Source organism: Crocodylus siamensis, chromosome 1, assembly GCF_052110815.1.
Source record: "Crocodylus siamensis isolate JL-2025a chromosome 1, ASM5211081v1, whole genome shotgun sequence".
Lineage (NCBI taxonomy): Eukaryota > Metazoa > Chordata > Crocodylia > Crocodylidae > Crocodylus > Crocodylus siamensis.
In genome coordinates, this window is record NC_143395.1 from 28,688,377 (window position 1) to 28,703,833 (window position 15,457).

A 15,457-nucleotide genomic window follows, 5' to 3' on the forward strand; every position below is an offset into this window, starting at 1 on the left:
AGGCCAGTTTTAATACAAAGCAAGGTACTTCTAAGCCTGTAATAGCCACCTAAGCCCACAGCATCTACTCACGTCAAGAGATTCCAGACAGTACCAGCAAAAGGCATGTTTGCAGTTTTTACACATCATTTGGGCACAACCTTCATCTCGCTCAATATAAACTTTGCACTTGGGACAGCGTTTGATTGGAGCATCGTCTTCTTCCATTTTGAAAACAGAACTGTGGGGGACATTGGAGGATATCTGTAAGTTAGGTATCCTTGTGTGTTTGCAATGGAAATTCTATGAGCATGAAGTAGGAACAAACAAACAGACATGTCAAGTTTACATATACATTATCAGGAATTTTAAAACTTTTTTCCAGCAACCTGAATGGATCTAGTAAAGCTGTTAAATCTTGACAATGGCAACAAAATAGCTAGGTGTGCAAGAGATGAACAGGGGAACACGGTCTCCCTTCTTTGGCATCAATCAGACCAGCCCAGAATCAGAATTTCCATCCAAGTGCCTTGTTCCTTCTCTAATTTCTTGTGTGGGGAAACAGAATGCTATTATATCCTTTACCAGCAGACTGTAAATATCCCATGATCCAAGTGATGGTCTCTGGGAGAAGGGCTTCTATGAAGAAGGCAGTTAAGGGGAAAGGGAGAGACAGAGCAAGTCACAAAAGGACTTTGGTGTGGGAATGCTAAGTGTTTCCATTACAGAAATGTAGATATCTGGCTTGAGGAATGGAAATCACAAACGTGAGTTAGGCAACTACACTTTAAGGAGGGAGACTGGCCCACTGAGTGCTGGCATTTACAATGTTTAGTATACTAAACAGGGGGATGCCTACAACAACCAACAGGAAGCACAGTAGACAGGTATTAATTTACAATATCAGCTCTCTCCCAGGGTTCTGCAAAGGTTTCTGCATTTTATCTAATATTTAATGCAAAATGCATAGGCTATCACAGGACCAGGGACCAGAATGCAGGACTACCTCCCTCTGAGGGGAGTGTGCTCCTCCCTGGGTTATAGAGTTAAGACTTCTCTTGCTTGTTCTCTCTCTGGTCCTGTAACTCTTGCATTCCCTTCCATGGAGTTGATTACCCCCAGGAAGGCTGGAGAATACTGCCATACCAGCTGAGCTTACAGCCTGGTGGTTAGAATGCTCCAAATTAGCTACCATCCGATATGGATGTGATGACGACATCAACAGAATTTGCTGCTGGTAGCCATGCTCATCCAACCAATGGGCCTTGGACCCCACACAGTCCCTCTGTGCCACTAAGTGGTACCACCTTCTCCACAATTGTGGTGCTGAGTCAGCAGAGGAGCCACCGCACCCTTAATGTTATACACACAGTGTTTCAAAAGATACTTGCTACAGCTGCGTGAAAAATACCTTGAACAAACAGGAAAAAAAGTGGCCCTTGATTGAAGGTGGATTTATATTCCTCTCATTTATGCATGAATTTGATCTAGGTCGATATACCCAATAAAATAACACTGTACCTTGTTTCTCCTGGAAGGAAGGAAACTGGCATATTCTCTTGACAGCCTTGTCCTGGATGCCAGTTAGATTTGCAAGAAGAGCAAAATTCTATATCACAAGCTTTGCATTGGACCAACTGGGGATTCTTAGGCCCCAATTCTTGTAGTTGGCAAACTGCCTGGCATGTAGAAGAGGGACACCAAGTCCGACATGGGTCCAAAAGCACTTCTGCAAAGAACCAGAACAGAACCAAAGTAAATCACAGCTGCAAAATAGTCTTTAAATTGCAAAATACTATACTCTGCTTATCAAACCAGATGGAAAAGGGTCACTTTTGCAAAAGTGGTTTCTTGTTTAGTGCATCCAAACAGACACACATAAGGACTTGCTGCAAGTGAGCATCAAAGCAATGTAAATCAAACTTATCCCTTTACTGAGGCACAGCTTTACTAACTCTAGGCCTAATGTGAAGACCACTGAGCTCAATGAAAAGATTCCCACCTACTTCAGGTACTTTTACCAAAAGAGAAGCTTTCTTTCAAGTTCTCTCACACCATTAGCTGTCCAAAAACATATTCCTTCTCCCTGAGTAGCAATCAGATTTTATATTCAGATTATGCTTAACATGGCACATCTTAGCACAAGTTAGCTAGTACTAACTCATCAAGAGTTACCTGGCACTTTGTGCAAGGTTCCAACATTTGAGTTTATGGCAGCACTCCAGAAGAGCCAGAATCCAGGGTACTGCCATCCTATATGGCAGCACTATGCTATACATGTAAATCTGCACATTGCCAGGAAAATTTCTCTTCTTGGTAACACAGCAATATAATACATAACAATTTTCTTTTTGTGTCTCATTCCTGGAATGCGGTAAATGGCAATATGAGGGCAAAAGCAGAAACAATTCAAGCTTTGTTCTACTGACACAGCATGTAAAGCTACAACAGTACTGTATAAACATATACAGGACTAAATTTTGATCTGTGGCACTGGGATCAGTCTGGAGAAATACTACTCCCACAGAGCTGGAAGCCAGATAGGAGAAATGAAGTAATGGCTACTGTTGCATACTGTACCTCTTTCAAACTGTAGCTTCTTATACCTTTGCATGATTTCTGACGCAACCATACACTCAATCTGTTAAAATAAATAAATAAAAAGACATTAAAATAAGGACAAAAATAATCCAAGGCATTTTAAATGGATGGAGACACAATATTTTGATCTTTACAGAACCATTAAATGTATGTCAGCAATAAAAGACAGTAATATTCTGAATGAGATGCACTGAAACGTATTAGAACCAATCTGCAGTAAAACTTACCTCATTTTCTTGTAGATGACCTCGCTTTGGGCAGGCAGCATCTGGGCAACTAATTGCTGTTTCCAGACCTTCTCTGATCAGAAGCTCTACATACTGCTTCAGGCACTGTAAGAAAGCCAAAGGAGGCATAACAATTCTCCAAATATAAATTATTCTACATATCTTTAATACTTTTCCTTTATTTTTCTGAACAACAGACATTATGCGATAAATAAGGGGCAGGAACTACTCCTCCTAAAATCCATTTCCATAGTCTATATACCAGAAAACTCTGCTTCAATTAAAAATTATGCAATAGATAAGAGGTACATAATAACCAAGGGAAAAGCAAAGTGGAGAGCTAGGAAAATAGAGATAAAATTAGATTAACCAGTCTCCATAATTCCCTCAATGTTGTATCACTGGAAACCACAACACAACTCAGTAAGCAGTAGTTACCCATAAGCACGCATCTGTCAAGTACAACAGCAAAGGGAAAAAGGGAGTGCATCTTGTTTTCCATTTTTAGAAAATAACCACTTGAACTCCACAGTGGAAGAAGCAAATTATTCTCAGTAGGAAATAAAATGCCGAAATCAGGACTCTCAAAAGAAGTATTGTTTCTGTAGGGACTTCTTAATAATAAATAATAGGGCATGGACGGGGCAATTCTCTCCCTGAAGCACCCCCCTAATGCTTTATATGTAAAGCATAACTGAAAACATAGCCTCCAAGAGACCAGCACACAGCACAATTCACACCAATGCGAGGGAGGAAGTGTAACGCTTTAGGCCAAGGACAGGAAGGGCACACCAGGTTGATAAGGCACCACAAAGTGATCAGATTAAGGAGATACCAACGAACCAGAGCAGCATCTTAGTTGCTGTTTTATTTAAACAAGACCTCACACATGCAAGATGGCACGCTGCCTCAAGTGCCATTGTCCACTGCCAGCATCTTCTTTCGTGAGGTGACTGCTAATCAGCCAGTTGCAGAGATAATAGTAGCCAAGCTTCAAAGTGCTCTATTACCAACAGTGGGACTACAGGAATAGTGCAGCTCACCTCATCCCCACACTGCTCCAAACTGAGCAGAGACCTACTATCACACTTAGGAATTACAGCAGTCACTGTCGGGTGGAGATGGAGTAGACAGTGAGGTTCAAAACCAAATATTAAGAGGAGCAACAAGATGGAAAGAAATATTGGAAAGGTTGTTGGATATTACCTTATATCTTGCTTCAAGAGGTTTAGCATCCCAAGGAGATGATCTGACAGGTGACCCAGACAATGACAACTTTCTTGGAACTCTTGAGTTAATAGCTCATTAGGACAGCATCACTCGTGACCATTTGGCCAAAGTCAAACAGAAGCAAACAGAGGGCAAAATGATGCAAGGACAAGCTCATTATTTCTCATGGAAGAGTCTGAATGAGTTTATTGAATTATGTGGTAAGAGTGTGCAGAAGTCCATCCTTGCAGAGAGAGAAAAGTCCATTTATTATTCTATCATATGTGATGCTACTCCTGATGTCTCTCACCAAGAACACCATGTGTTGATATTCCAATTTATAGTCCACAACAATGACACTGGTACAATTAACAGTGAAAAAGGTTTTTTGAGTTTATCAGCTTTGATTAAAAAAAATGGAGAACAGATAGATGAAATGCTAATTGCCTGCTTGAAGTGTCATAACATTCCTCTTGATGACTGGAGAGGTCAACTTTTTGATAATGGCTCTAATATGTCAGAGAAGATAAAAGGTGTTCAGGCCTGCATTATATTGAAAAATAAACTTGCTGTGTATTCTTCTTGTGCTTTCTATTCACTAAACCTTATAAAGAGTTAATGCTGCAGCAACACGTACTGAAACATTAACATTTTTTGGTGGTGTGCAGCAACTTTGTGTTTTTCAGTGCTAGCCCTGTGAGGTGGAAGATTATAACAGGTAAGTTATACTGCTCACTCCACTTTGCCAGACACGCTGGAGTCCACGTGCTGATGCTATCTGTGCACTCACAAAGCATCTTCCAGGTATTCTGGAAGCACTGGAACATGCTCTTTGACACACAAATCTCAATCACAACTGGAAACACTGAAAAGGTACTTCAGCTCATTTTCACACCTTTTGTTGGCTAGCTTCTGGTACAAGGTCCTTTCAAGTACTGATGACAGAAGCAAGATTTTACAAACCAGGGGAATCTCTCTTGAATCAGAGGCAGCTTTCATTCCTGACATTACTGAAGAAGTAAAACAACTTAAGAGATCAGTGGCCCAAAATTCTACAGGAAGCATGTCTTGTAGCAGAAGGCATGGGAATTTTGCCACAATTACCAAAGGAGAAAGGGAAGAAGCAGAAAAGATTTAACGATGACACATCTGAGGAATCATGTTCTACCATCTCTGAAAATGATCTGGAATCTTTATTCAGAAGGAATGTTTTTGATGCAACTTTGGACAACTTTATCTATGGATTAGAGTGCAAATTCAAAGCAACCAGTAACATTTGTTTTACATTCTGTTCAGTCCTAAAGTATGTGGATGAAGCTTCTAAATATCTACTTCAGAGGTATCCTACAGATCTTTCCGAGAATTTTCCTTGTGAAATGTTGCATCTGAAAATATCTTCAAATCTACTTTTGGAAACGAGTATGAACTACCCCCACTTATTTTATTAAATGAGATTTACAAAAAACAACTGCAACTAATTTTCAGTGGTCTGTAGCCATATGGATCTTTTGCACAGTGCCAGTGACTGCAGCAGAAGCTGAAAGAAGTTTCAGCAAGCTAGCACTCATCAAAAACTGCAGGCATTCTACTATGGGACAAGAATGGTTAAGCCACTTTGCTATTTTGTCTATTGAGTGTGAACTTTCAAGAGAAATCGACTTTGGAGAGATAATTCACGATTTTGCAACAAGTCATAAAAATAAAGCTTTAAAGTGAATTGGTCTATTTATAAAATGTTTGCAGCCATGTTGGGCCATTAGAACAAAAAACCCCATCAAAACATCAACTGGATAATACCATTATTAGGACCAACAACCAAAAAGTTAAAAAACAGCGAAGTAGAATGTAACTTCAGAATTAAAACAGAAAATTTTCTGTAGTGATTCATGAGATTTTATGGATGTGGGATTGTGCGTGTGTGGAAGGCGGCCTGCCTTACAAGTCTCTACTGGGCCCGAAGAAATGATGTTTGGGCCCTGATCACACCAAGAGGCTACCAAGAGTCAAGCTGCTGCTGTTAAAAAGGACACTCACTTCCATCTATGCCCATGAGAGGTTCAAACAAAGCAGAGAGCTAATATCCTTAATAGAGGTTTCTTCAGTGCTTCCAGTCTTGAAGTCTACCTTCAGGTACAAAATAGTACATCAAATGGGAGAGTGAATTAGGGAAGCATTACTCAGAATTAAGCTAAGGGGATGGGCCCCCAGCTCTTCATTACAGGCCATAAAAGTGGCCATATTACAGGCCAGCATAGTAACAGGTAAAGCAGAGTGAAGCCAAAAGAGTGTAAAAACATAGGTCAAACTGCAAATAGCTGTCTAGTCCAACTACATCCCATCAGGTGAACAAACCATTACTGTTCTCATTATACCTCTGCATATAATTCACCTGGTAATTTGGAATTCAGGAGAATGGATAAAAGGATTGTGGGCTCAGGACTGTGGGCACAGTTCACAATTCAAGACTCTACTCCTTTACCCTCTTCCCTGTATATACTGCATTCTTTAAGCCTGTGAACACTGTTTCTTTAGAAGAATTATTTTAAATCCCACATTAATATGTTAGCTTTTATACCTTTTGACTTGACAGTGGTAAAACTTCACTAGTGGCAAAACAACCCTGACACTTCAACACATTCTTCTGTTTAATTCTCCTTTCTTAGTTTCTTTTTCAGAAGAGACAATAACTCAGCTGCTTGGCTAAGAAAAAAAAAACACTTAATAGTTGATACTTTTGAAAGTTATAACTTTCACAGCAAGTGAGATTTTGCAGACAATGCATGAAGGTCCATGTTCTCCCCTTTGCCTGTACAAAGGCAATGAAAGTGAGCATTCGGTTCTATCTTGGCTCCCAGAACATTTCCGATCTATCCCATTGTGCCCCGCAGAAGGAAAGGAGTCGCTTACAGGGTAAGGCTGGCAGTTCTCACAGAAGGTTGAGGTCTGTCAGGACAAGGCCCTAGGCTGTAGATCGCAGCTAGCAGTAGCACCAACTGCAGCAAGAACATCAGACTAGCCATGCCATTGTCAGCTGTTACCTCTCCCCCCTACCCCCCCATTTGTAAGTGCTGAAAGGATTAAAATGAAACTGCATACATTTTTAATGACAACATTTAGCACTTATAGAAAGCACTTTTCAAGCTCAGTGTGCTTTACTGTCATTAATGATTAATTTAGCAATTCTCTTCCCAACCTGCTTGGGAGCTTTGCCAAAGCTGGTCAAACACACATTCCCCTTTCATGACAACTTCCAGGGACTGGTGTAGCTTATCCCTGTCATGTCCAATGCTCAGGGCTGTCCCCACTGGGAAGTCATTAAACTGGGCAGAGCATGGTTCAGACCTTGATCTGGACAGGGGGCAATTCAGATGAGATCCTCTGGCTGCTCGAGACTTCCCCTCCTATCCAGAATCTCCCAGGGTAAAGAAATAGAGTAGTAAAAATTATCAGTGACCTCCCTTCTCCTAAGCAGATTTCTCCTCCCATCCTTGCTTGGAAGAAGCCAGCTGTGTTTAAACTCTGAAACTTGTGGCACTGCTACCTTTTCTCTATTGGAGCAGCACAGCAAGATGTTCCAACAGGGAAAGCAATACAAGCCAGCACAGCAGGGCTGCGGGCCCAGTTTATAAGTCAAGACTCAGAAAAAAACCTCAATGACCCTGGAATGGTAAAATTAGAGGCTTTTCTTATGACACTTTTCCATAGGATCAGCTCTTCATAAATTTATGAATTAAAAAAGATCTATCAACTTTTAGGATAAGCATCTAAAATTGTCAAGTGATATTATAGTACCAGCAGCATACACTGGAAATCTAATGAAATGTGCCTACATTATTATTAAGTGGTTTCATGACACATTTGCTTACTATCTAGGTAAAGTGAATTAGTTCAGTTAAATGAAAGAAAGGAGAGAAGCAAAAGAATGGCTGACCTTTGGCCAATTAAATGTATACAAGGATATACTTGTATATTGTAAAAAATGAATAAAAATTACTATTTCTCTGGCAAGATGACACACTGTCAAGCTACTTTACATTGTCCATTCTTTGCTGCTTGATAATCTTTGCACTGAAAAATACCACATCCTTTACTTTACAGCATTAAAGACTTTTTAGTCTGCAAAAATTCTACTTCTACAGTGAAATTGTTAAAAACAACCTATATAATTATCAGTCATATGAGAAATCCCCTATAGACGGAAGGAAATTAAGATTAGGTGCCAGTAGCTGGAATTGAATCAGAGCCCCCTTACTGATGTGGGTACTTTTATTTTGTTTACAAAATGCTGCGTCAAAGTCATTTGCAGTTCAATAAAAAAGTGGCATACATGAAGCAAAATTATGCGTAATAACTGTTATACTGGTTATACAAACACATTTCTATGTTTGTACTGCACCAAGCACAATGGGTCCAAATCTATGCGTTCTCTCTTAAAAGCTCCAATATTTTTCAAAAATTAACTCTTCAGTTTGAATTAAGGAAAATTGGAAGGAGTTTTACACTTGGACTTTAATTTGGAACATGAACTTGTTAGTTCATAAACGTATTATATGGCTCAGAAAGAGGCATCTCTGCATCTCTGCTTCAAGAAGGCAGTTTGAAAAAAGGTGAATGCATCTTCAAAATTTTGTCCATCTTATCATAATTGTGTAGTTATTGCATGGTGCCCCTTCGAGGCAGTGTTAACTATGCCTATCCATGGTGTAGTATTTCTTTTACATTGACTCTCAACTTTGAATCAGCTGAGCTTGGAGGATAAATTGCAAATGCTGCTGTAACGGCAGAGTCTTCGTATGCCTGACGAAGGGCATCTGTGCCCAAAAGCTTGCAAAGAATTTTTTTTCCAACTATTCAGTTGGTCCAATAAAAGGTATCACATCTACCCAAAGAACCTTGCCTGCGTATGTCCTTAGACCAACACTGCTACAACCAACAGCTGTAATAGTTTTACACTGAAATTACCGATATCTGCCCTGAACCTTTAAAAAAAAAAACCGTATTAAACTGGGAGTTATTTGGGAATTTCTATTTGTTCTCTTCCTGCCATTTTAGACACTTCTATAAATGAGTACTCAATAACTGCAAAGCAAATGTTACCATGTCATACTGCTACCTACTGACAAACCTGTACTAACAATTATTTTAAATCCATCTTGTACAGCCAGGTTCACAAATACACTCTAGCTGATTTAATATCCTATGGAACAGTACAACACGGCCAATGCATGGGATAGCCATTACTCACCCAGCTCCTGGCTTGAACATGTCTATGTCTGCATATGGGTATCTTCCCCCACCTTGTCCCCACCCCCATCTCACAACAGTCCCCCACATTTTCCTGCACAGTGCCTTTGTCCTCTCTTTCAGGCAATCTGGGGGATCTCATCTCATGTAGCACTAGAGATTTAAACTTGACTGTAGAAGCCCATTTGATCTTTGATTTTTTGTACATCTGTTTTCAGGAGCTCTCTCTCAAAAGACACTCAATTTCCCAGCCGAGTCTCCACACTTAGGACTGCAGAGAGAACCATTTTTTCCATTTTTCAAGTTGCTGGAGGCAACATTGAAAGCTAAGCCTTGGGTCTTCTAGCCAAGCTGAAGAGTCTGCAACAGAGGATTCTGCAACAAAAAGGGTAATTTTATTTTCATAGGCAGTCAGAGCTGCACCTTTGCAAACCTCCTTACACTTGTCTTAGAAGCAGACTTCATCATGTTACTAGAGCACTTACATTTCAAAGGCACTTGACATTGGTTTCCTTCTCCTAGAAAGCTCATTTTAAAACAGCAACCATAATATGCACTCTGGTAGCTCACAAATAATTTAAAGAGAAGGATCATTACTTTCCTGAGATCAATTTGGACAGTTTATTCCATCAAATTTAGTACAGAGCAATATAGATGAAAAAATGCTTTAAAAAAAAAGACATGCAGGTTAAGATTTTATGCCATAATTCACCTAAGCCTTTACTCCTTCATACTTCACTTGTTTAGGTATGCTTATGTAAATTCCTTATGCATCAAGTATAGCACTGTAAATACATTTGTGATGCCCATTTGTGTACTCCTAATTTGCACTTAAAACAACCATTATTTGGACAAAGTCTTAGGACAAGAATTTTTTTTTTTTTTTACCTACAGTAAAGCTGTATTTTCACTGTGCATGCAGCACCATTATTGACTGATGTTTGTACAGTTTACATTACAAAACACGATTGCCTTGCATTCATCTCCCTAACATAACCTATTATACAACATAAATAAAACCACAACCCCTAAAAGTCAAATGTCATTCTTTCTTTCAGACCATAGTGAAAGCTTTCTGTAAATTTATTCTTAGAAAAAGAGAGGCACTAATAAGCAAATCTGTTTCTTGTCCCAGCAGTGGCAGGACTGACAATGCCCTTGTCCCTCTTTTTTACCTGTGGTAAGTGAAGGCATTTTTTATTTTTCCGGGACTCTGTCTTTTAGTTGTAGATGAAGATTGCTTGTGGAGCATTAAGAATAGATGAGACCAATGTTGTCAAACTCAGCCCACCCTCCAAGCCAAACCTGGAACACAGGATTCCTTAGGCCAGGGCTCCCATGGCTGTACAGCAAGTGACAATGGTTAAAACAGCCAATTTGCTACCAGTCTTATTTGTTCATTTTTTCTCTTAACCTTTCTGAAATTTTCCAACTTGATCTAACATTAAAAACATGTCATTTGAAATCTATCAGGGGATGTGGAATGTCTTCTGGTGATGTCACTTTCATTTTTGGAAGAAAAAAATAGACAGTTAATATTTACTGTCCATTACTCTCTCTTCACAGCTGCTGTGTGGATTTAGATTTATAGAAGCCTGTCAAAATGTGGGTTTCTGACCCACACTAATACAGGAGCTTTAAATACCAAGTCACATGGAAGCTTTAAAAAGACTTAATGCACTTGGTAAAAGCCAAAACCGCCAGAGAAATGCAGATTCAAGTATCTTTCACTCTATAATTTAATTTATTTTCCACAATTTTAAATATATCCAAGAGATGGCACTGAGCCACTATCCCTCCCAAAACTGTGTGTGTACTGCAGGAAAATCAACACAGGCTTCTCTCCGTGAAATATGAAAGATTCCCTTTTGAGAGGAAGGGAAGAAAGAGAAAGTATTATAAAGCTCTATTTTAAAGTAAAGAAACAAAGTCAACATTAACCATGCCAGTAAACACCAGTCAAGTGTTTTAGTGTAGCACATTACTTGGAACTACAACTATACCGTGTGCAGACCATCGTTAATGAAAATGCCACAGACACCTCTTGGGTTTTCTTCAGGGAAGAACTTCAGTATTTCTATAACTACAAGGATGCGCTTGACTGGCTTCTGAATTCTTAAATGAGGGCCTTTTCAAAGTAGAAATTAGTGAGCCTGCAGTTACATGGGCAAGAAAGAAGTCAATGCTGAAACAGGAAGGGAAGTTCAAAAACTGGGTAAGATTAAATGGTTTAAATGAAGTAATTAACTACTGGAACAACCTATCAAGAATACAGCAAATTTCCCATCAGCTGGAGTCTTTAAATCAAGGCTCAATGCCTTTCTAAAAATATATGCTGTAGCGCCACCACAGCTTGCTTTGCTAGGTTCAGAAATTGCTAGCTGATATTTTATGGTCTGTGTTATGAGGGAGGTCAGACTGGATGCTCTCTAGTGGTCCCTACTAGCCTTCAAATTCAGTGAGAGAATGAAACCTGAGAAGTCACAAGGCCCCCAGAGCACTTTCTATTTAGCTTACTGTTGCTACAAATCTATTTGCTAGCATCGTACATAGTTTTTTTTTTCTGGTAAATGAATGCTAGACAGATGCTCAGGACTACAGCGATGGGATTAGACAAACAGAAATGAGAAATGTTACAGATGCACAATGTTACCCTTTTCAGCAGTGATGTTTTACAAAAATTGTGTAGGTTTTTCTATGAAAGATGGCCAGGTCTTTCCAGAACTATCATTCAGTGTATTTTGTTGTACAGCCTTAAAATGTAGTAATTTGGGGAGAAGTAATTCCTTTCTACAATGACTCAGCAATGCTGGTAGAGACAAGCAGATAGTCAAACATTGATCTTCACATCAACTTGCCAGTATCAACTCTGCAGTAAGCTCAGCAGATGAAGCAGTTAAACTAACAGGCAGTTTTACCCACAGCCCTAGCAGACCAGAAAAACTGCCCACCTTTTTTGACCAAAGGGTAGACTTGGAGAGTCCTACGTAGAGGGGTTGGGCATTTCTCAACAAAATAGTTTTCCATCAAATACCAAATTTGTTGAAGCCAAAACATTTTGTTTGAAGGTACAGTAGAACCTGTATCTGGATGGTTCAAAACCCACTTAATTCACAGTGTGTTGCTTAATTAAAGATGAGCTACTCAGTTGCCTGCCATGGTTTTTTTCTTAAAAAGGTGCTGCTACTTCAATCATGTGTGGTCCCAATGTTGAGAAAGGCAGCCACACCAAGCCACTGGAGTACTTCAGCAGTCTCACAGAGCTGTTTTTGTGGCTCCGCATACACCCAAGATCTCTCACAACCCTTACTTTCACAGAGGAAAAGGAACCTAACCTATTGTACCGATTTCAGAGATTCTCAAGTTGAGGGTACCTTTGTGGTCCAAGCACTCACCTGAAATGTTGGAGCTCCAGGTTCAAGTCCCTACTCCAAAGAGTAATAAATTACTTATACCAAAAGAACAGAGGCTCCCATGGAGAGAGACCCATGCCAGAATATCTATCAAGTGGGATGTGGAGAATGGAAAAGCAGAGACGGACATGAAAGGTTTTTGACACCTGAGGTGACTGCTCTAACCACTGGAGGCTGCAGGGGATTCTACCCTATGCCCCAAAACTTTGCTTGTTCAGCTCCAGGGGTATGCAATTCATTTCCAAAGCATGAATACAGAACGGTAGGCTTATTTGAATTTAAGCTTCTTTCAAATCCACTAGCACTATATGGCCCTTTTGCATAAAACTGTAATTGTAATGCTGCCCATGTATCTTCTGTTCAGGAATCAGAGAAAGAGTGTGATTGACTTTAAAAAGCTCTAATATATTTTTACAGGCCTCTTCTTTGAAAAAAGGACTATTTTCAAAGGAAACTTCATTTCTGCCACTAATGAGCCACCTAGCAACAGCCATAATTATTTAAGAATTCTTGTGGGTGATATCTTTTATTGGTCCAACTGTTTGGTTGGTATAAACAACTATTTCTTTTTATAAAGAACTTGGCACACAAACTTTGCTCTTATAAATATTCGCTAGAAAGAGCACCAAACTGTTCTTAGCAAGTACTGTTTAAAACAGCCACTTGGTTGTCAAGACAAATAAAGAATCACATGCACTATTACGTCAACCCATTCCAATATCTTCTAACATACAACTGTTAGTAATGTGCTGTAGAAAGAAAACATCATAGGCCAAATCCAGGTCTCTCGAAAATTTCCAGCAAGTATTTTCTCAGGCGGGGTATATGCAAGGATCAGGGAGAATGGTATTATCGCATAAGATGAAGCATGAGATCAACAATTTCAGAAGTGACAAAAGATTTGAAATATCTCCAGTCTGGGGTATTTGGTCTCAATCTCAGAAGACCCAGATCTCCTAAAAGCATAGAGTACTCAGCCCATGAAAATCAGCCAAAAATTAATACCTGCATGCCTACTCACACAACTTTTTTTAAGAAGAAAGGTCTTGTCCAACCAGACCTCCAGCCATTATTGCACACAACAGTTTAGATTCAATCCTGAGTTCTACTGATTTCAGCTGTCAAAAGCTAGGGTTGCAAGGGCCTAGAAAAGCTGGCCCAAAGGGAGGGCCCCACTGAGAAAGATGCCACATATGAATGGAGCAATGTAATTTCAAAAGTAGATGGCATTTGCCTGTGGATGAGAGTGTAAGTAGAGAAGGAAGTATGACTATAATTCTTAGAAAGCATCCACTGGGCAGCTTTAGCTACTGAGATTTATCTGGAGCCTTAGCAACAACTTAGTGCTCTGGAAGACTTCTCCTCCCATCATTCTGTGATGGGGAACTATTTCACTAATTAAAACCCTTAGTATAAGGCAAGTATGCTGATTTTGCTCCTAGTTATTCCCAATTACAGGGGCTTTTAGCCTGCATATCCAAACGATGATAGCACATACAGGTTACATAGCTGCTCTGCTCGAGCCTTATGCAGCAGGAGTACATGTGGTATATGCAGTACTGGGGATAAAGATGCTGCCTTGGTGCAATCAAGGGTACCCAGGTAACAGCCATTCTATTGCATTAAGAGACCCTTTTTCGAGTAGAGGAAGGGTTGCCCAGATTTGGCCCCAGAAGCAAGAATGCCTGTTGTGTGTAGTTTTCCTTGTCCCAAGCTCAGGGATGTGGATGTAGGAGTTCAAAAAGCAAGATGTCAAGAGAAGCCATATTAACTTCTATAGAATTAGACACGTAATAAAATTTGAAGCCAAAATATTCTGATTGATTGCTATAGAAAGCATTTGGGTGCCACTTTAAAGCCAAGCAATTAGAATTAACTGAACATGAAAACAAGAGCTTGTTTCTGGTTAAAATGGCTCAAATCAATACAGGAATGGAAACAAAGACATACTGTCCTTTGCTCTTGGAAGTCCCAACCTGAATGAAGATATACTTAATGTTTCAAGGATTGATCTTTATTGACCTGTTCAGCTCAGCTGGTAAGTGTGGTCCTAATAACACTGAGATCACAGGTGTGATCCCTGGTTGGACTAGATGAGGTCCCTTCCAGCATTACTTCTCTATGAGATGCCTGCTTGGTGTTTATTGCTTTTTTTTTTTTTCCTGCTGAAGTGCAGATTGTGCTTCTATCTAGCCACACTCAATCAACATCTTGAACTCTCCATTTCCAAGAAATTAAAAATTATACAATGCCAAGCTATTGTTATGTTTTTAGGTCACATTATGTTATAATTAGACTAAAAGTAGTGATACAAAGTGCAGCTTCTGAATGATCTTTTTCTGGACGCTGCTGTTACAGTGTAGCTGCTGTGTGAAAGCTCCCTTCCCTATTAAGAGTCCCACTCTACTGTAAATCATGACCTCAGCTTCCCATAAAAAGAATCCAGATTTAAAAAAAAAAAAAAAATGTATTCTTGATTAGACATGCAAGTAAACTATATTTAATCCTGATTGGAGTTTGCCAGGAATATGAACAGTCAATTTAGTTTGTTTTTAAAACCAGCACATACTACAGGAAGGAACTCTAAAATACTCAGGAAGCAAACAAAAGAAGTTTAACACGTCTGTTGTTTTTGGAACATTTCTTTTTTTAAAAGTTGGATTAATACTTGTATTGTGCAAGAAGTAAACACTAGGAGCAAACAACCCGACTTCACTTGTCACATTCAAAGCCTAACAGAAGCAACCATCTGATTTTCACAACAGTCATGTGATGACAACGACC

At 39.5% G+C, this 15,457-nt stretch overlaps 1 protein-coding gene across 1 annotated transcript in view; it reads right to left on the minus strand.

Annotated features, from left to right (window-relative positions):
* The window catches only part of RNF144A (ring finger protein 144A), a 95,822-nt gene that overhangs the window by 12,955 nt on the left and 67,410 nt on the right, over positions 1 to 15,457 (minus strand). The window contains exons 3-6 of the mRNA XM_090032551.1: positions 2,808 to 2,912; positions 2,560 to 2,620; positions 1,501 to 1,708; positions 73 to 220 (exon numbers count right to left, since the gene is read on the minus strand). Of these exons, the coding sequence (XP_089888677.1) occupies positions 73 to 220; positions 1,501 to 1,708; positions 2,560 to 2,620; positions 2,808 to 2,912 (522 nt within the window). The remainder of the gene's footprint in view (positions 1 to 72; positions 221 to 1,500; positions 1,709 to 2,559; positions 2,621 to 2,807; positions 2,913 to 15,457) is intronic.